This window comes from Nelusetta ayraudi, unplaced genomic scaffold (assembly GCF_046127955.1).
Source record: "Nelusetta ayraudi isolate G7.1 ecotype Tasmania unplaced genomic scaffold, CSIRO-AGI_Nayr_v1 ptg000011l, whole genome shotgun sequence".
Taxonomy (NCBI): Eukaryota; Metazoa; Chordata; class Actinopteri; order Tetraodontiformes; family Monacanthidae; genus Nelusetta; species Nelusetta ayraudi.
Window position 1 is genome coordinate 17,002,501 of NW_027466061.1, and position 21,373 is coordinate 17,023,873.

Sequence of the window (21,373 nt, forward strand, 5' to 3'; positions counted from 1 at the left end):
GGAGCCCTGGTAACCACCGCAACAAACAGACACGTATAAAACGGAAAGCAAACATCGAGAAGCGTATGAGATAATAAAGATTACAACTGCCTGAAATCTTTTCTGACAGGCTGGCATTTGTCCTCCGGTTGACTCCTGTGTGTGTAGGTGTAAATAAGGTGTGTGCCAGTTCGCCTGTGTCACTTTCGTGCAAAGCCAACACTTCACAGGCACTCACCTGAAGGGAGTTTCTTCGCCCATTCGCACGCAGAGGCTTTTGTCGTCTATGCCCTCCCTCCCCCTTCTTCTTCTTCTCCTGCTTCTTTCCCCTCCTGTCTCCTTTTGTCTCACTTCCAAATAACCCCAACAAGCCCTCAGATGTACTAAACAAGATACTATCTAAGCATACTTCACCTGAGGGGAAATCCCATCATAATGATTTTGTCCCCCTCTCTTTGAATTAGGAAAAAACAAGTTGAGCACAGTTGGAGCAGGCCAGGCCCAAAGCTTTTTTGTTCCAGTAATTCTCCCAGTTATATGAGTTTGGACAATTTAAATAATTATTAAAAAAAAGAAAAAAAAAGAAAGAAAGTCATGTGACATTATTTAAATAATGACTAATTACATTTTAGTTAAGTCTAAAGCGGTTGTTCACTTTGAATTTAATTTTCATGTGCTTTCTGCTCACCACCACTGTTGACAAAGAACCTTGGCACATCTCTTCCTCTGTCCGCAGCTCTGCAGAGATAGGAAAGACCGGCACCAATGCAATGGGTACCTCATGGCTGCTCAGTGGTCATGCTGTATGTAAAACTACAACAGCAACAAAAAAAAGATTTTGAACAGTTTTACTTAGAAGGAAAATATATGGTATTGTCTTCAAAACACAAAGCAAACACCTGGAGAAATGTTGTATTTTTCTTCTGTTTCTCTTTATTAAAAGTCTCAGTCCATTGTACTATATTGGCATTGGTTGAATTCACCCTCCAAGATCAGGCAAACTCTAACCCTCACCCTGAAGCAGACTGTTAAAACGCAGGTTGAAAGCAGTGTAATAGAAAGTTAAGGCTTTGTTCTTTAATATGTAATATATTTGTTGAAGGATGAAAATTAAACACAATAATTCTAATGAACCCCTGCCCATATGCAACAATTGAGTAAAGAAGAAGAAGAAGAAGAAGAAGAAGAAGAAGAAGAAGAAGAAGAAGAAGAAGAATGACTTTTTTTTTTATCCCACATTGGGGAATTTGGAAATGTAAATCATTCCCAGCTTGACCCTTAGATAAGAAAGTCTTATGCAGCGTGTAGGGTTATTCATATTTGCTGCAATACTTGACATGGACTGTTGCTTTCAAAATCATCTTTATTTGTATATTTTTGATTTGTTCCAAGACAGTATAGACCATATCATTTGTTTTTTTGGAAACTAGTGTGAAAAACAGGACACTCAGCAACAACACTTCAAAACTAAACTCAAGTTGTCGGAAGTCAATGAGTGCAAATGCAGTGATCATGTAGAATTGTATGCACTGTTGTCACTAGACTCCATACTTAAAGAGAAGTCCAACTGTGCACGTCTATTATGAGGAATGTCCAAATATTTTGCCAGTCTGAATTACATTTGTCCCTTTGGGTGTTGGATGTGTCAGTTTGTATGTTAGCAGATTTTTATGTCAGGCAGGGAAAGAAGCGGGAATTGCTATGCTGTTTGGGAGGTTCAACTCTGATTCAACAGCTGCTTTTTACCAGGTGCAGACGCAGCACCCAGGGGGAACACAGCACTGCTTTGATGACGTATGTCTACATTGTGGGGCAAATTGATGTCAGGGAGGTGGTGTATTGTAGAGAAGCAAAACTATAACAGAATCATATCATCTTCCACTTTACACAATATGAAGTGAACCCTGATGCTGCAGCTTCCAAGGGCTTGTTTCGCGCCCGCACTTTGATCACCCCGGATTAAGCATTCTTTTTTTTTCTTTTCTTTTCTTTTCTTTTTTTTTGAATCCCTGTATTTCACAATATTAAATTTGTCAGTAACAACCTTTGTTATGGCACCTTGGTTATATGCACAAAAAAGAGAAAGAGTTTGTTTGGGTTTGTTTGTTTACAGCTTTGAAGATCTTCTACATGATGGATTAACCATGATTGTGACGAAGAGCTAAATGCTGCTATGACCAATATCAATAACACATTTCAGTCTGGTGTCTTCTTCCTTCACTTAACATCACCTCAACCACGACTGCTCATCCATGAACCCACTCTGAATAAAACATGTGTCATACGTCATAAAATGGCATGAAAATAATGAACTGATTGTGGCTCTCTTTGTTACTCTGTGACGAAAAGTCTGAGGTTATATATCTCAGGTGGACCAGAGTTAACTTGCGCTTTCACACTACCCAAATGACCTGGACTATCTAAAACTCCTCCTCCTCTTGTGTTTCTTTGGCACCGCCCAAACAGGGGCAACATGCAAGCACCAGAACAAACTTGTTATTCCTCTGGTCCAGTTTGGCTGCCCTGCTCCTTGTTCAGTTCCAGCTACTGGACCTCGACATGTCCCGCTGAGCCTTTCAGCGAGACCTTTCAGCGCCCTGCCTCATAGAGAATGTAATGGGGAGAAGCCCGGCTGCTGTTCACGGGGCTTCTTCTTCCGCTGTCATCACTCAGAGTGTGGTGACGTCAAGACCTCCGGTGAGTGTGGAAAGTGTTTGCTGGCTGGACCACAGGCCTCCCGCTCTAGCCGTCTTTCTGAGGTGCCGTGTTTACATCATTTCTCCTCTTTTTCTTTTTTTTTGTCTAAACATCGAAGCAGGGTTAAGTGGTGTCCTCCCTCAGATGGCTTGCATAAAGTCAAAATCCACACCGAAAACTGGTTGGCCTGGCCTACTGGAAGATTTTCACTTTTCACTACTTTTGATACAGTTTCATACATTCTCTATCGACTTTGCACTAATGCATTTCCACAAATATTTTCACATTTCAAAACACTTTACTTGCAGCACATGAATCTCAAAGTGTACGTGCCAAAACATGCTGATTATATAAATAAAAATATAGATTTGATTCTAAATGTGTCTTTTTTTTTTTTTTTTACCCATGCTTTAGTTGTAAATTAATACATCTTGATAAATTTGTTTGTTTCAAACAAAACAGTTGGTTCAAAAAATGCTAACGATGAGGTATTGAAATAATCATGACAGAGAAGTATAAAGTCAGTGGACTGCAAAGACAGACTGCAGATGCTTGACTTGAGAAGACAAAGAGAAAACTTCTTTAGTTTGTGTTTCTGTTCCTGTCTACTCACTAACATGGTATGCTGCACACACAAACTACTTGAACACGTTACTCTCCTGTTTTTGTTTCGCTAGACAGTTCTAAAGTGACACGGCCAAAAATAGAATCTTCCCCGCCTGGCGACAGGTAGGGGCCTGCTTTCATTCCTCCTGTCATGGCAGCTCCTCTTATCAGGAGACACCAGATGACTTGAACTCTGTCTGGTGTCATCTTCATCACCGATGTCACCAATACATGAGGAAAATTTAAGGGCTGGATGCCATGATGACAAAGACCGTCCCGTAATGGAGACATCTGATATGTTTGCAGGCGAAGAGATGGATGGCACTCATGCACACAGCCATGGTGATACGCACATGTTTGCACACAACCGTAAATTGTCGGTTAAGAGCGTGTTATGACGATTCCCCAAGAGGGGTGCAATTAAAATGCTATAATTAGCAGCCGGTGAAGCATTTTTAAGCAGGCGGTTATGCCCGACAATAACAAACATGCCTCTGCCATTTACAGTTGGAAGCAATGAATGGAATCAGGCTGAAAACCTGATGCTATTTTCAGCCTCCTGAGCACATACCCAGCTCAAGGGACACAGAGCGATCCCTGCGCTCACGGCAGCATAATCTCTTGCGAAACATCTCGGATTCTTTACTGCCTCGCACGCAAAGTGTAGCTGTTTGAATAGAGAGAGGAAGACGAGCCTCAAACAGGAGTTGTGCAAATTAAATCCGAGACACTCTGATACCTTTTTCCCCATATGTGTATGTACATATATGCATTTATTTTTGTATACTGGAACTGGACAGCTAACAGTTTACATTACAAAAATAGTGCACAATGATTCAGTTTGTTTAACTATAAAGTTACTTTATTAGACCACAGAGTTTAAAGTTGTCTGCCTAACTCAGAGATCAAAATTTTACGACACAGAAAGTCTGTTTGCATCAGTTCATCTTAATTTACGAGCAGAACATGAAGTGAAATAATCACTAAATGGGACAACAATCATTTTAAGCCACTGAGGTCTGAGCATTTTTCTCGGTGTTCTTCATTCCAACAAGTCAAGTGACACCTCGAGGCTAGATTTATGCTTCCAACACACATTTGCATTAGAAGCAAAGATGAGCTATGTGTTTAAACTCTAACACCATTATTTCACTGCCAGAGCATTCTTCTCATGCTGCACCTTCGTTTATTTTTGCTGTATTTAGGTTGGACTTTATGAATATTTCCTGTAAATTAGTGATAATTGTACTCTAATTTTAATTTTTTGCATATCACTTTTAACTAGCAGCATAATAATAAGTGGACTTATCATAGCTGTTATCCATTTCAAACGACTCAATGTGTAACTTTTTAAAGGCATGTATTGGCATGAAATGGGATTTGAACAAAGTGATCACTTAAATAGGACAAGTGTTTCTACTTTTAACTGGGTGGCCATATTGCACCAACTGCATATCTACAGCAAGCCCGAACATGGATCTTTTCAGATTTGTAATTTTTTAGATATGAAAAAGATGTGAGCTCAAGGGGGACTGTAATAAACTAAAAATAATTAGCTTCAGCATTGTTTGCGATGTGCTATTTTATGTGGATGCTACAAAAATCTTAAAACCCAGCCTAAAAGTTTAAATATTGCAAGATTTTTCACTTTTAGAATTTGTGTGTGTGTGTGTGTGTGTGTGTGTGTGTGTGTGTGTGTGTTTATGTTTAATTTTTTTTATAAATAAATACATTTTGGTGCAATATTTGGATTTTGGATATATATCTTTTCAAGTAAAGAAGCATTATGTTTTAAGAACCACAAGGCCAGAATTTGTTAAATATATCTTCATTTGTGGACATAACAGATCAAACTTAAGCCTGTAAAGACTTGCCAAGCCATAAGAGTTTTTTTTTTTATTATTATTAATTAGCTCCTGATTCAGTCACACGATGGTCCCACAAGCTGCTACATGTGGAGAATGAGTACATGTTATTCAAGCTCCTGGTATTGTGCGGTTAGATTATAGAAATCCCTTCTTTCAAAATAGTGACTTCACCCTGACTGGGTGCCACAGACAACACAAACAGACTTTTTTTCTTCTTCTTCTTTCTTTCACCTGAAAATCAAAACATTTGCAGCAGCGCAAACATGTGAAACCGCAGCTCAAGGAGTACAGTTTGCACAAAGGTTAAGCCACTTGACACTTTAACAGCACACCAGTGGGCAGTGCGATGTCAACAATGCTTTTAAGAGGTATTATCTTCCTATTAGGTAACAATGTTGTTGTTGCACAACTGATGAAACCAGCAATTTGGTTTTGTCATGTAAAAGAGGAAAGGTTGCCAATTACACAAATTTAGGTTGTTGGGTTTGCCCTGACTGCCAAGTGAACTGTCACTTATGAAGTGGGAGGAGAAAACAGTGAGGATGAGGAAGAGGATGAGGATAAAACGTTCTTTGATTCAAGGCGTAAGAGAAACTTCAAAATGTCTTGAGTTTGTCTGTTCTCATCTCTCAGCCTTTGTTCTAATGTTCTTCTTTATGCTCAAAGCATCTTCTTTAAGAAATTAAAAAGATCAATCATGATCTTTTTTTTTCCTTTGACATGTCTCTTTGGCACGAAGATGTAAGGGGACAGATAAGAAGAAAAAAAAAATTAAATGCCGGCTTCTTCATGGATTGCAGCAAGTTCTGAAAATCTGCAGTCATGAGACAAAAACAAAAGGCTTTGTTTTGAGGGCACACGGAGTGACTTTAGTAAGAATTGTTTCCTGTGATTATATAAAAACACTGAATAATTAAAACTGTGAGGAGCATTGGAGGAACTGCGGCTGCCGAGGCCCATAAACTCCGGCAATATTTAAAAAAAAAGACATACTTTAAATAGCCCGAACCTCACCAAAATGAGCGTCCTGTGATAGTTTAGCATGAGATGGAATGTTAGAATGCAAACAGTAGTATGTTTTTTTTTAGGGCCAAAAAACAAACAAACAAACAAAAAAAACTGTAAACAGTCCGAAATGCACGGAAATGTTCACAGCTCCATTGGGGGAAAACATTTTGAAGAGTAAAATAAATAAATAAATAAGTAAAAGATTAAAATTTGCGAGATCTTGAAAAACTATTGCGAAATCCTTGATAAACTATGGTGATATCTTGCAAAACTTTTTGCGAAATCTCCCTTAAACTAATGCGAGACCCTGCAAAACTTATTGTGAAATCTCAAAAAAATTTATTACAAGTTCTCACAAAACTTATTGCCAAATATCGTGAAAACGTATTGCTGTTTACATCAAGAGCATTGTTCGTGCGGGTCATCAAGGCAGAACGGAAACCTACAGCAACGGACTGGCAATGAGAGAAAGAGAGAAATTTTTACTTTTACACACTGGTGTGGAGTCTTAAACGTCCACTAAAAGGAAGTGAACATTCTCTACATTTCATGTACATCCATCTATACCCATGAATCTGTATGGAGAATTGCAGTTGGTTCTGAATGACATCAACCTTCATGGCAAGTTTCGAATACGCTTTGCAACGAGAAAGTCCTCTCTCACTGAAGAATCCGATCTCTTTCACTTATATCGAACCTGTGTCTACTGGAGACAGTTCAACTTAAACTTAAACATACAGATAACCCGGAAGAACATTGCTCTTGATGTGAACAGTGTTTTTTTGTGAACAGAACCTGTTTTTAGTTATTTTTTGTTTATTATTTTCAAAACCCTTCCCTCCCCCCATGTACTCTATGGGGCTCCATAGAAATAGCAGTCCTATGATAGTTTCGCATCAGACAGAGTGGTAGACTGCAAAATCTCAAAGAAATGACACACGCATGTCATTTTTTTAAGGGACAAAAAGTTGTACTTGTAAGTTTGTTTTTTGGGGGGGAGATTTGGGACACAACAACAACAACAACAACAACAACAATAATCATCATCATAATAATAATACTTTAAACAGCCCGAAACGTATTTGAAACGCATCTTATATCATTTATGTGTGTGTTTTAGGCAGCCTCCACAGTAGCAGGTGCCATGTGTCCCTGATATCTGAGTTCCCGTAATACAAATGTTTCTGCATGTACTTTGGATCCTCTTCCTGAGTGTTATTCTTCTGTCAGCAAAAAACAAAACATAACACCAAATAGTTTTCCATCCAAAAGAGCAGATATATTTCATATAAAATACAGAGTGTGGGATAAATAAACCGAGAATTAGTTCCTCCACAATAGCAGCGGAGCTCCCTCTGTCTGGGATTCTCCGGATTGAAACCCACGCCACCTGGCTGTCTCAGGTGAAATAGTCCCAAAGAGGACCAAATATTTACAGGTGAGATGGTAGTAAGCCTGGACTAAGTAGTGTTTTTAGTGGCCATCGTTCGCTAACCACCGTTTGAGTACAGTGTTGAAACTGCAGTGAAACTTGAAAACACGACTTCATTATTGGGTTATTATCGATTACACAGCGCTACGCGAAGACCTGTCGAATCTCTTCCAACCTCTCGACTCCGCCCTCTTTGGGTTGGTCCTGAGGTGAGCCAGCTATAAACATCTGCTCACACACATTTGTAGGTGAGTCAGGTTCCAGCAGCCTGCCAGGTATGTTGCACCGAAACCACTCCAGGTCCAGGCTCGACGCGTAAACAAGAAGGGACTCCGCGGCCACCGGCTGCTTGCTGCGCCACCGCTGACGAGCAGAGGAGCGCGCGGGATGAAGCTGGAGGTGTTGTGCGGGAGCCACGTGGACACCAAGCACTTGATGGAGATGTCTGCTGACGCGGAAGGGAGCGCGCGCTCTCCTCTCTCCGCCGAGGAGGAGCTGGGCTCGGACGGGGACTGCGTGGCGTACAGCCCACCCCCTGTCACTCCGTGCGTCAAATCCAAGCCGTACACGCGCAGACCCAAGCCCCCGTTCTCCTACATCGCCCTCATCGCCATGGCCATCCGGGACTCTCCGTCTGGACGCCTGACTCTGGCGGAAATCAACGAGTACCTGATGGGAAAGTTCCCGTTCTTCCGGGGAAGCTACACCGGCTGGAGGAACTCCGTGCGCCACAACCTGTCGCTGAACGACTGCTTCATCAAAGTGCTCCGAGACCCGTCCAGACCCTGGGGCAAGGACAACTACTGGATGCTCAATCCGCACAGCGAGTACACGTTCGCGGACGGGGTGTTCAGGCGCAGGAGAAAGCGCATTGACAGGAAGTTCGGCGTGGAGACGCAGGTTGCCGAGCGCGCAGAGGAACGCCAGCGGAGCGCGCAGCAGCAGCAGCAGCAGCAGCAGCAGCCCGCGGCCGTGACTGACTCGCGTGTCAAGTTCACCAGCTCGTTCGCAATAGACAGCATCCTCGGAACGCCGTTCAAGTCGGACTCGCAGAGAGGACACCTGGCAGCGGCGCCTGCCTACTTGTGGCCGTACTGTCTGGAACATGTGATGCCTCATTGCGGCGTAGTCGCCCCCTTTACGTGCGGCAAAGCTCCCTACTGCCTGGACTCGAACCAGTATGGCCTCCTGTCGCACGCAGTTTTACACCCTCGGATCGATATTGTTTGACGAATAAGCGACTGAAGTGCGCACCGAGAGACATGAACGCTGTGGGACGGCGATACACCGTGAGATGTCTGGTGCCCGGTCGGTTTATTGTTGTGTATGTTACTGAAAAGGACTCGTGATGTTTTCAGTGTGCACTGACTGTTTTTATTGGATTTCTTAAAAAAAAAATATTTGAGCAAATAAAACACGCATTTTCTATCCTTTGGAATAAGTGTTCTTTGTCTAAATGACACCCTGTTTAGGAATTGGGCTGGTTGTGAATGGCAGGCCTGTTTATTCCACCACATGAGAAAAAAGTCTTGATGTGCTGCTTTAAAAAAGGGGGGGGGGGAAAGAAAAAAAAAAACGATTTATTTCAGCTAAACCAAACAGCACTTCTTCATTATTACAATCATGCCGTGTGCATTGTGACAGCCACCAAATAAAAAGAAGAATGTGAATACAAACGCTGATTCGTTACTAGATTTCCTAATGGAATGATTTCATAATGAAAGACCATAAAAAGCGCTTTCCCAGTTTCCTATACCTGCAGTTCGACAGTGGGGCCATCCAATATTTTTGCTTTTCGTCTGACGCCGCAAAGAGCCCCTCGGCCACCACACATGCGCAGGAAGAGCTTCGTGCAAGCGACGCAGCCTGAGAGAAGTCGACCCTGATCAACAAGGCGAAGGAAGGCCCACCAGCACCAGCAACTAGGCCCATTCTTCTTAGGCCACAAAGTAAATTTCCTCCGATGCAGCTGTGCATCCTGGACGCAGCGGGGGTCGCAGTTTTGATGTGGCACATATTTGGTCCAGGTTGTGCTCATGTGTGGGAAATTATTTCGCGTCCTCGTGCACTGCTAGGAGAGGTCGAAAAAACAGGAAACAGTTAGGACATAAAATGTTTATGTAGGTTATCTTTAATGTAAAATTACTTCCATATAAATTTTATTTATCATGCAATGATTTTTAATCTCCCTCTTGACCCCTTTCCATCGACTCAAGAGAGGCTATGCGTGAATAGTCATGAATAACAAACAAAAAGGCTCTCCAACAAAAAAAAAGACATGTATTTACACTCTCCTTCAAAAGTGTTTGACCTTCCTGCTGAAGCAGATGCTATATTGGATCTTGCACAAAATGGTAAGTGGGAGGGACAAACACCTGTTGTCCCTCCCACGGGACAACAGGTGACATCACAAAGGGGTGGCTATCAATAAAAAGGGAGGATAGCCTATTTCTAGAGACGCAATCTTATCTGTGTGTATAATACTGGTAAAGTGAACTTTGCATGCATGGATGAATCTTCAACAATCACTGCAGAGCTCCTTCCATCGTTAGCCACAAAATGTGGATAGAAGTGACACTGAAGGACTGAAAGGGTTATTAAAATCAGACGCTTTCGATTTAAAAAATAAATGTTCCCAATGTATCTAACAACCGTGGGTCAATCTGAGGAAATCTAGTGGTGGGAGGAGAGTTTCCCTGTGCTGTGTCCGGCTCCCAGTCTGGAGGCTGGCCAGATGGGGAGGGAGTAGAAGTTCCTGGCATTTCTTGGATGGATTTGTGTGTGTGTGTGTGTGTGTGTGTGTGTGTGTGTGTGAAGGAGGGGGCTTGGGGAGTTGGGGGGGGGGGGGGAATGGGCAGAGAGAGAGAGAGAGAGAGAGAGATTTAAGAATTGATAGGTGGTCGAGTCGTGCTTGGCCGGGAGGATACGCGCAGGCGAGGTCGAGGACTTTTAGCCCCCTCCTCTGCCTCCTCTGTCATGGGATAATTGCCAGCAATGGACAGAGGGAGGAAGGAGGAACCGCGGCTGCTGGTGTTTGTTGGCTTTCATGGGGTTTGACGAGCAGAGGACCACTTCGAAAAACTCTCCGTTCCCTCACCGTCCATGTCAGTAATAGTTTAATCGTGTTTGCTGACAGTGCTCCGCAGAAACAGGGTCAAAACAAAAGACGGACAGCCATGACGACCGAGAACACCAAGCAACATCTGGACAGTCCGGCTGCCGGTGCCGTGAACGCAGCTCTGCTGGGCGCGCAGCCGGTGATGGAGAGCGCGCACAACGCATCCACCAAATGGAAAAAGGGAAACTCCGGGCTGAGGCGCCCCGAGAAGCCCCCCTACTCCTACATCGCCCTGATCGTGATGGCGATCCAGAGCTCTCCGAGTAAACGGCTCACCCTGAGTGAAATCTACCAGTTCCTGCAGGCTCGCTTCACCTTCTTCAGGGGGTCGTACCAGGGCTGGAAGAACTCCGTCAGGCACAACCTGTCCCTGAACGAGTGCTTCATCAAGCTGCCCAAGGGTCTCGGCAGACCAGGGAAGGGGCACTACTGGACCATCGACCCGGGAAGCGAGTTCATGTTCGAGGAGGGCTCGTTCCGTCGCAGACCTCGAGGGTTCCGGAGGAAATGCCAAACCCTGAATCCCATGTACCGGATGATGGGTGGCATCGGATTCGGAACATCCATGCTGCAGCAAAACTTTGACTTCCAGTCACCTGCAGGCTACAACAGCTACAATATAGACTTGATTGGAAACCCAGTGCCAAATGGCTTCGACGGACATCATATCCCGCATATGGCATCAGGCTCGGCGCCGTCGTACATGGCCACGTGCCAGGTGGCCCCTGGTGGAGACTACGGGCCGGAGAGCAGCAGCAGCCCCCTGCACCTCTCCTCTTCCACGGCCATTGGGACTTTGGACTGTCAGCCTCCACACACAAACACAGCGTCACACTGGACTTCTCCCACTGTATCTTCATACATCAAGCACCAGTCACTGGCAACAAGCAGTCCAGTTCCTGCTGGCCACACTGCCGCGTCATCCTATTCTCTGGACCAAAGCTATGTGCCACACAGCGCGCGCGATTCCTCCGAAATCCAAGGTAAACCATCACCGTGACCCGTAGATATGATGGATTTTTTTAAATTTTTTAATTTTTTACATTTTTTATTTTTTACCTGTCTGCAAAACATTTAGACATAAGGAATATGAATAATAAATCCACCAACTCTTACCCCAAGGGCATTTTCTTATTTATATTAATACATGACCCCTCCTTAATTAATATTAACTACATACTATAAGACGCGCAAAGTAGTTTTTCGTTTTTTAATCATGCATATCACATATGTTCCTTGGAGCAGCATGTTCAAACATCTTTTTAGTCCAATTTTATTGCTGTAGACTATATTGCAGCATGTATAAGAAATAACATAAAGTAGGCAGTTGGAAGCATTTTGCAAAATCCATCAGTAGATCAGTGGATCTGCAACAGCGCAATAAAACAAACAAACAAAAACTTTAAAATATCTTAAAACTATTTTCTTACTCGTAAGCCCTAATTGTGTTTATGAATTGGGAAACGGACCTTTCATTTGACCTAAATAAGAAAGTATAGCCTATCCAGCACCGCAGTTTACATGCATCTTGCTGTATTTGCTTTATATTATCTTTATTCTTTATAACACCAGACATCATCAACATATCGATCATTAATCATAATTAACATTATCATCGACCACAACAAAACAGTAATGAGACACGGCTGATCGTAAAGTTGGAATAAAACGTTGCCTTTCACCTTGCCTTTATGCAAACAAATGTTATGCATTGATTTATTTCACCTGAGTGAGTGGGACACACGTAATCATTTCACCTGGTCAAGTAAAAAGACAAAAGAAAATCAAATAATAATAATAAAAAAAAAATACTACTTTATGCGTAACAGTGCATTATAATACAAGAAAAAAGGGAGTGTCTCCTCCGATGTTCTGCACAAATATATCACACACATTACCTTTTCGTTTCAAAAATTTTCATTTGTTGTCCGATTAGAGAAAGTCTCTTATAACAAGAAACTGACACTTAAAGGATGTGAAATTTTAAGGCCAAAAACAATAAACTAAAACAAACCATAAACAAACCATTACCTGCAAGATTAATGGAAAATTAAAAATATACATATTAATCATTGTCTTTATTTATACCACATTCTAGATTTTTTTTTTTTTTTTTTTTAAATCAAATTGTTATTATAATAATTAGAGGACAAAAAGGAGCCATTTCTCTATAAATGATCATCATTCATCAAACACTAATGTGTGTTGTATCCTTCCTGCAGTGGGCCTGTCTCGATATTCCGGCCACTCGGCTCCAGCGAGTGACCGGAAGGACTTTGTGTTGAACTTGAACGGAATCTCCTCTCTCCATCCCAACCACGGAGGATCTTACTACCATCAGCTCCATCACCATCACCAAAATATCTACCAGGACGTCAAGCCCTGTGTCATGTGACCGCCCTGTAATTACCTTGCCTGCCATGCCAGACTATCCCCAGTGAACTTTGATCTGGTGGTAACACTTCTTCTCGCCGAACTATGGCCTGTTTTCTGTTTATAAACAGTGTGTTTATGGCTCGGATGCGCCTTGGCCGACTACACGCCCTGATAAACTGCCGGAGATAAGATAAAGCCACTATCTATCCGTGTCACTTTCACGTGCCAGAAAAAAAAAAATTGGTAATAAATGATGATAAATGATGAATATATGGTATTTTTTCTTATCCCTGTCATAAATAAAAGATTTCCTGTGGAAAAATACACTAAATAAAGAGGTCTATTTTAATTCTTGGCTTCGAGTTTTTCCTCTAAATGAATGCTGATTACTATGATTTATTGATATCACATTTAAGATACCAGCAGTTTGATGGATTCCTTATTTTTCTTCTTCATCATCGAAACGTTTATATTTTGAGTCGTATTATTGTTAGAATTAGCATTATTGTTAGCCTACTGTCATTTTAAAATGGACCACACCTTTTCAGTGAATAAACAGGCAACGTCAGTTACCAGTTCTCTGATCATTTGAGATGGTATAGTAAAATATGCCCATGTTTATTCATGTTTTATTTGAGTTTTCATATCATGCAAATTTAAGTGTGTCTTGTCTATGGTTAGATCCAATAATAGGTAGAACTATTTTTTTTTCTTTTTTTCTTTTTTTTAAAATAAATAAATATATATGGATTGTTAATCTAGGTTAGGAGTACACAAAAACAATTTCGGGCTAAATCTCAAGGCGTTTTAAATCAATGGGGATTTTACATTACTTTACTGCCATCTTGTGGTAGTTTTGGTTCAACGATTTAAAATTGTCCATCCATCCATTTTCTGTACCCATGTCTTCGTGCACTCGGGATTGCGGGGGTCTGCTGGGGTTTAGCAGGCGAAGGTGGGGTTACACCCTGGTCAAGTCGCAAGTTCGCATTCATGCTTTTGGACTGTGGGAGGAAGACGGAGAACCAAGGTGGAGAGAAACCAAGCAGACACAGGCAGAACATGCAAACCACAGAGAAAGGCCCCAGTCCAGGGATCAAACCCATGACCCTCTTGCTGTGAGACAACAACGTTAACCACTCCAAATTATTTAGGATATGTTACCCATTCATCAGGTTTGTTGCTTAAAACAGCAATAAATAAATAAATAAATATTTAATTATTTAATTAAATAACATAATTAAAGTCCCTCTGACAGAAGCTGGTAAATGGTAAATGGACTGCACTGATATAGCGCTTTTCCAGCACCTTCACGGTATCCCAAAGCACTTTACAAAGGCCTCTCATTCACCCATTCACACACCCATTCACAAATCAATGGGTGTATTCCATGGAATTGAATAGTGTTTCACATGTATGACTCTAGCTGCTTGTTTAAATGTGTATTTTTCTCTCTGTATTGTTGTTTGGATCTCATGAGTAGCTTGATCTCCCAGCAGCTAGGTGGATGGAGGTTTGCCGTCTCTTGGGTACAGGCTGACCCAGACTCTTTCTGTCTGAGTGTTCAGAAAATTCACAGGCTGCTTGCAAAGACTGCGGCTGCAAATTATTTGCTCTTTGTTGTTGTGAAGCAGGGGTGGGCTGCCTTAACAAAAACAAAAAGAATATTTCCATTTCGTCAATTTGTCATCATTGGTCCATACTTGATTGTTGTCAGTGAATCTGTCACAGTTTTTGTATAACTTTTGTGTTTTATCATGTTATGATGATGACATTATGACTATATGTGTGTGCTATTTACTTATAAATATTTTGTTGTATACGGCATGAAATATCAATTGATCAATATCTTCACAGACCACATATCAATAGCCCTGAAAGACGAATAATTAAAAAGCACACTTAGTTATTACTATAAATGAATCTAAATAAAAACTAGACTCGTTAACTTCTTCTCCATTGGGCGAGTCCCTTGAGGTGAATTAATGATAGTATTATGATATATCATTATTCCATAATGAAATATGAACTAAGGGAGTAAAAACACCGCCACTATGTGAGAGAGATACCCCTCAAGAATAAACAAACGACAAAGTAAATAAGTAAATAAATATCCTTTAATAAACTTCCTCTAGTCTATTCTGTGACTGCGTTTGATCGCAATGATGAATTGCCCGTTGTTTATACCTCCTCTGACTGACGTCAAATATAGTTCACGACGTCGACCTTGTTTTCAAACTGTAGTATTTAGAAAATGCCACGGGGTGGCAGCAGAGTGATATTTTCAACATCAAATGCGTCTGAAAGGACCACTTTAGTAATCACACACACACACACACACACACACACACACACACACACACACACACACACACACACAGAGTGTGTAATTGTGAGGGGTCTACACACTGCATTCCTTTTCCATTCTTTATTACCTAACTCTCATCTAATAACAACTTGTGCAAAATTCATATACCACGCCTCAGAATCAAAGCCCTGGGCCACAATTTTATGATAGAGCTTAAAAACTAGGTAAATACTCCTCTCCTCAACTCTCTCTCTCTCTCTCTCTCTCTCTCTCTCTCTCTCTCTCTCTCTCTCTCACTCACACCTCACACACACACACACACACACACACACACACACACACACACACACACACACACACACACGTTTACATTCAAATAAACAAACTGTTGTTGTTTTCCTTCACCCAGTTAATGATGAGGATGTTGTTTTCTGCTATGTTTATGTAGTACTTCGTTTTCCCCTTGTTAATTACATGAACATAATAGTTGAGAATTTTCTCCGACATTATGTATTTTTAAGAGGGCGTCAAGGATTCAAAAACTCTAAACATGGCTTGAAATTAACAGTAGGGGGAGCCATTATCACAATCATTATGTGCAATTCACTCAAAAGCACACACACCCACACACACACACACACACACACACACACACACACACACACACACACACACGCACATTTTTGAATGTGTAAACATCAATCTTTACATTTAATTATATCTAACATACATTTTCGTTTTACATTCATATGCATTCAGTGACTGTCAACAATGATTTCTTCGTCTGTTTTACGACAGAAAAAAAAACTATTGTATTAACGTTAAAATAACTGACGTTAAAATATAACGTTTTTACCAAAACGTTGATCATTCTTTAAAGAAAAAAAAAAACCTGTATCCATATATATAAAAATCGGCTGCGGTCTCTGAGGCTGATTGTTTTGACATCGTTCAGGGTTCCTCGCTGCGCTCAGACCTCCAAAATAATGCTGATTTGAGGAGGACTGGGTGGGCAGGCCTTGGTCTTAAGTCAGAAAGTCTGCCGTGAATTGTGTAAACAGCCCGGGGCGGTGGAAAAAGTTCATGCCCGGGTCCATGTAAGGAGAAACCGGCGCAGCACCAGGCCACTGCACGGACATTTAATTAAGACGACCTGCGGAGGATTACAACGATATTGCGACTGTAACTTTGCCTCGCAGTGACCATTTACAATTTCATGCACTGTCGCCTGTGTCAGCGGGGCCATGCAGAGGCCTTCGGGGGTTGGATTATTCCACTTCTATCTTTGGTCAAAATCTTCTTTTATTCAGGACGTCTGTCTTAGAATTCATTACATGGCATGAAATCCCATACTCTTCCCTAAATCACCTTATACCCTCTCCAAGCCCGCAAAAAATCCGGGATAAAAATCGAAGAGGCTCTTTGGGCCCTACAAAAAAAGAAAAAAAAAGACCAAGTGATGTTTATTCGGTCGTAGGCGACTCAACAACAGATATTCAAATGCGAGGTGTCATTCCCGTTTGGTGTGCCGTCCACTTGGATAAACTCTCGCACCTTTGGAGCCCAAACTGCCTCTAATTCCCGTTGTAATGAGATCTCACTTCAACCGCCCACTGCCAACGATGCGAGTCTGTGCCTGCTTTGATGTCACGATGATGCTCTGATCCGCTGCCGGTGACGAGTCTTTTAAACCCATAAAGTCCGTGTAGAGGTCGCTGAGAAGCGCGCGTTAACGACGCCATTTGGTTTATTGCGTTTGGGCCTTCTATTCTATTATTAAATAATAAACAAGAGTGTGAATCGGTTGTATCAATTGTAATATTTTATGAAAAATAAACAGATTTCTACAAATGTCATATGTGGTTAAAATGAGTCTTTTACAGGCGCAATATTGAAATAAATTACATTTTATTAAGATTTTTTAATCTGATCCTCTCTTTCACTCTTCGACAGAGGGAACCCTTTGTCACAAAAAATGTCCGTGCGTGCACTCCGCGTCCGCGCGCGCGCGCGCGCGCGCGCGCGCGTGTGTGTGTGTGTGTGTGTGTGTGTGTGTGTGTGTGTGTGTGTGTGTGCAATATGCGAGTTGCCCTGTCACGTCTGGAGTGCGGTGGGAGTTACAGACACCTCCTCCGCCTTTTTTCCCCCTCCCTTTTTTTTTCTCCTACGAGCTCTGAGTTCTGCCGGCAGCTCTGACTCTCCCTCCGCGCGGGGCCCGACTTCTCATTGGACAACTGTTGCACACTCAGGGAGGAGCTCCGCTGGCAGCAAAAAAGGAGGAAAGAATTTAACTGCGCAGCGCAAAAAGTGTAGTGCGCGCTGACGGATGTCCAAAGTTTAGGGGCTTTTTCAAATGTGAGTTCCATAGTAACGCAGAGGATGGGGACGGCTTAGACGCGGCTGAGCTCCAGCACGCTTGCACATGCTGTTGAGACCTCTCTCGTTTTCCACTGAGCTGGTGAGGCGACTGAGATTTGCGCGCTCCAGCCTTGCAGAGGAGGGAGAGAAGCGAGACTCAGGGTCTCCGTCAGCCTATTTTTCTCTTGCTTGGAGCGTCGCTTTTTTCCCCCTCCTCCCCGACCCCCCTTTTTTTTACGCGCACGTCTCGGCGAAAACATGCAGGCTCGCTACTCCGTCTCCAGTCCCAACTCGCTGGGCGTCGTGCCGTACATCAGCAGCGATCCCAGCTACTACCGGGCCGCGGCTGGCGGAGGATACACTGGCATGCCCGCGCCCATGAACATGTACTCGCACGCGGCTCACGACCAGTACCCGGCCAGCATGGCCCGGGCTTATGGACCGTACACACCCCAGCCGCAGCCCAAGGATATGGTGAAACCCCCCTACAGTTACATCGCTCTCATCACCATGGCTATTCAGAACTCGCCCGACAAGAAGGTGACCCTGAATGGGATTTACCAGTTCATCATGGAGAGGTTTCCATTCTACCGAGACAACAAGCAGGGCTGGCAGAACAGCATTAGACACAACCTGTCCCTGAACGAGTGCTTCGTCAAAGTGCCCCGCGACGACAAGAAACCCGGCAAAGGCAGCTACTGGACCCTCGACCCCGACTCGTACAACATGTTCGAGAACGGGAGCTTCCTGCGGCGGAGGCGACGCTTCAAGAAGAAGGACGCGATGCGGGAGAAGGAGGAGCGGCTGCAGAAGGATCTGCCGCCCAGACAGGCAGGCCGGGACCAGGAGCAGTCCGTGCAGGGCTCCAAGCCCGTGCGCATCCAGGATATTAAGACGGAGAACGGGACCGTGACGCCGCCGCAGGCCAACTCGCCCGCTCTGAGCACCGTGCCCAAGATCGAGAGCCCGGACAGCAGCAGCATGTCCAGCGGGAGCCCTCACAGCATCCCCTCCAACAGGTCCATCGGTATGGACGGCCCCGAGCACCACCATCAGCAGCAGCAGCAGCAGCAGCAGCAGCAGCAGCAGCAGCACCACGGCCAGGCCTCGGCGCAGGGCTTCAGCGTGGACAACATCATGACCTCCCTGCGGGGATCACCTCAAGGGGCCTCCGAGCTCACTTCCGGCCTCGGCGGCTCCACCAGGACAGGTATCACACCGTCTTTGTCCTTAAACTACTCTCCAAGTCAGACGTCTGTCTATAGTTCGACCTGCACCCAAAACTCCACTACCTCCAACGCGACCTACCATTGCAACATGCAAGCCATGAGTCTATACGCCGGGGACAGGACGAGCCACTTGGCGCCGAGCACCACCGTGGACGAGACGTTGCCAGATTACTCGGTCACGACCACCTCTTCCTCCCTGAGCCACGGCAATTTAAACTCTGGCCAGGAGGGCCACCATGCCCACCAAGGGAGGCTGACCTCATGGTACCTCAACCAGGCCGGAGACCTGAGCCATCTGGGCGCCACGTACCCGGCCCAGCAGCAGAACTTCCACTCGGTCCGAGAGATGTTCGAATCCCAAAGGATTGGCTTGAATAACTCGCCGGTGAATGGGAATAACAGCTGTCAGATGTCATTCCCGCCGAGTCAATCCATCTATCGCACTTCGGGAGCGTTCGTGTATGACTGCAGTAAGTTCTGAGTGAAATACAAATCACAGCAGGCCCAGCGTCTCCCAGTGAAAGCCAGCCTCCTAACCTGTCCACGCCGTATGAACTAAACATGAGACAGAAAAACACAATCAGAAAAGACTTGATCTTGGTTTGTCTAAAGAACAGTGTTACTGCAAAATGACACGTAAGTCTCTCTTTGCTTTTGGCTTCATGCGACATGTTAAGTCAGTTTTTTATTGAAATGTAAATTGCATATAGTAATTTATTTCTAAAGTGTAGCCGGATATTATGGACCAAAACACCAAAGAAAAGTGTTTCTAAATTGAGTTGCCTTAATTGTTTGAAACAAAAAAATTGTTTCCATTATAGATTAAGAAAGAGGAACGTGTATATCGCCGTACTATTTCAAAGATTCTTCTTTTGTTGGAAAAGTATTTTGAAGGAATTTGTTTGTTTGTTAATAAATTGTCATTTTACGTGAGTTAAAGTTACGCCTCGTTTCTTGCAGACTTTGATTCAAGCACAGGGCTGATCCGTGTTGATTTTAATAGTTTTTTTTAGTGATGAAGTTGACTCGCCCTCATTTTAGATCTGAGCTGACCCTCTGAGAATTGATAGAGATTGAAAGTTCGCCTCACGCAGGCATCACATATGTTTACAATGTTAATTAGAAATACATAATAATTTCCAAAGGCTTTGACGTTCAGTATTCACAGATTTAGAAAAGAAGCAAACAAGAACTCGCTGAGTTGATGTATTTTATTCCCTCATCTTTAAAAGTGGGACAACAATAACGGGGTCAAAATAGTTTTTTGTAAAAAAAAAACAAAAAAAAGAAGAAATGAAAATCGTTTTAGGGATCAGTAAAACGTTTCTCCATCACGATGTTAGTCTTTCTAAAAATTAAACTTAAAAAAAAACTTTTATGAAAAATGAATTTGAACGCAAATTCAAAAATGAATTTGAATTTGCGTTGACCTGAGGCCTGCATCCGGGGGAATCAGCCTGAACACGGCACAACTGTGTTTTGGTTTGTGTTGTGTTGTGTTTACTGGCGCACACCGGTGCTGACTTAATGTCATGCCTCACATGCCAAAGATAGTCCCGTTGTCACCCCAGTCTGGACGTCTAAATTCTTACCAGTCTGACATGACGTGAGCACGAGCTGTGGCAGCTCCGAACACCACGTTTTGCTGCGCGTAAAGAATCTCAGCAGCCTGCTTTGCCGCACTGCAGTGTAAGATGTGTTGACTTAATTCCGGCTGTCACATTTCCCAAAACACTTTAAATGTGGGAGATTTCTCTTCTCAGTGATATCAAGCTGATGAGTGAAAAACATTGCGTTTTATTGTAATTAAATGAAAACGTAAACATTTTATTTTTTATTTTTTTAGAAATCATCGATCATCGAAGTCTGTTGTCACGTTTCCTCTGGCGACAAACATATATTTGGTTTACAAATATATAAATAGTATATATATATTTTTTTTTTTAAAAAAAGCACATCATTTATCTTTTGTGTTATGTAGTATGTTAAATTTATGTTCACATACTTAAACCACACAGCTATACGTTAAGACGTATTTGGATAGACGTGCGTAAAAATGAGTAAGACTTGCCTAAAATGTAATAATAATAATAATAATAATAATAATAATAATAATAATAATAATAATAATTTGAAACCTTTCCAACATATTTATTTCGATTTAAATTCATAACGATTTTTATATGGGATTATGTTATTTAAATTTTCTTTTTAGGCAATCAATTATAAATACGTGCTGCGACATTTCAATACATATTGCATAGTAAAATTATACAAATTATAATCTAAATAAATTAAATGTAAATGTTTTATTTGACAACGCAATTTCAGCGTTAGTCCAGGATTTTCTTTCTTTATCCCTCCAAACGTTTTTAGTAACATAAAAACAGAGGA

The 21,373-nt window shown here is 42.6% G+C and overlaps 3 protein-coding genes across 3 annotated transcripts; all 3 read left to right on the top strand.

Annotated features, from left to right (window-relative positions):
* Positions 1-7,824: 7,824 nt before the first annotated feature.
* Positions 7,825-9,025, top strand: foxq1a (forkhead box Q1a). Its single transcript, XM_076021494.1, has one exon. It carries the CDS (start codon positions 7,978-7,980, stop codon positions 8,818-8,820), a length of 843 nt encoding a protein of 280 aa, XP_075877609.1. The 5' UTR covers positions 7,825-7,977; the 3' UTR covers positions 8,821-9,025.
* A 1,456-nt stretch (positions 9,026-10,481) lies between these two features.
* foxf2a (forkhead box F2a) lies at positions 10,482-13,433 on the top strand. The gene is made up of 2 exons (XM_076021495.1): positions 10,482-11,691; positions 12,931-13,433. Exons 1-2 carry the CDS (start codon positions 10,767-10,769, stop codon positions 13,101-13,103), a joined length of 1,098 nt encoding a protein of 365 aa, XP_075877610.1. The 5' UTR covers positions 10,482-10,766; the 3' UTR covers positions 13,104-13,433.
* A 4,166-nt stretch (positions 13,434-17,599) lies between these two features.
* Positions 17,600-19,918, top strand: foxc1a (forkhead box C1a). The gene has a single exon (XM_076021496.1). It carries the CDS (start codon positions 18,009-18,011, stop codon positions 19,458-19,460), a length of 1,452 nt encoding a protein of 483 aa, XP_075877611.1. The 5' UTR covers positions 17,600-18,008; the 3' UTR covers positions 19,461-19,918.
* Positions 19,919-21,373: the final 1,455 nt, after the last annotated feature.

What these genes read in the sequence shown, in the direction of transcription:
- foxq1a (XM_076021494.1), top strand. Translation starts at nt 7,978, where the DNA reads ATGAAGCTGGAGGTGTTGTGCGGGAGCCACGTGGACACCAAGCACTTG.
- foxf2a (XM_076021495.1), top strand. Translation starts at nt 10,767, where the DNA reads ATGACGACCGAGAACACCAAGCAACATCTGGACAGTCCGGCTGCCGGT. An exon ending in CGATTCCTCCGAAATCCAAG is followed by an intron (nt 11,692 to 12,930) that starts GTAAACCATCAC and finishes TCCTTCCTGCAG; the next exon opens with TGGGCCTGTCTCGATATTCC.
- foxc1a (XM_076021496.1), top strand. Translation starts at nt 18,009, where the DNA reads ATGCAGGCTCGCTACTCCGTCTCCAGTCCCAACTCGCTGGGCGTCGTG.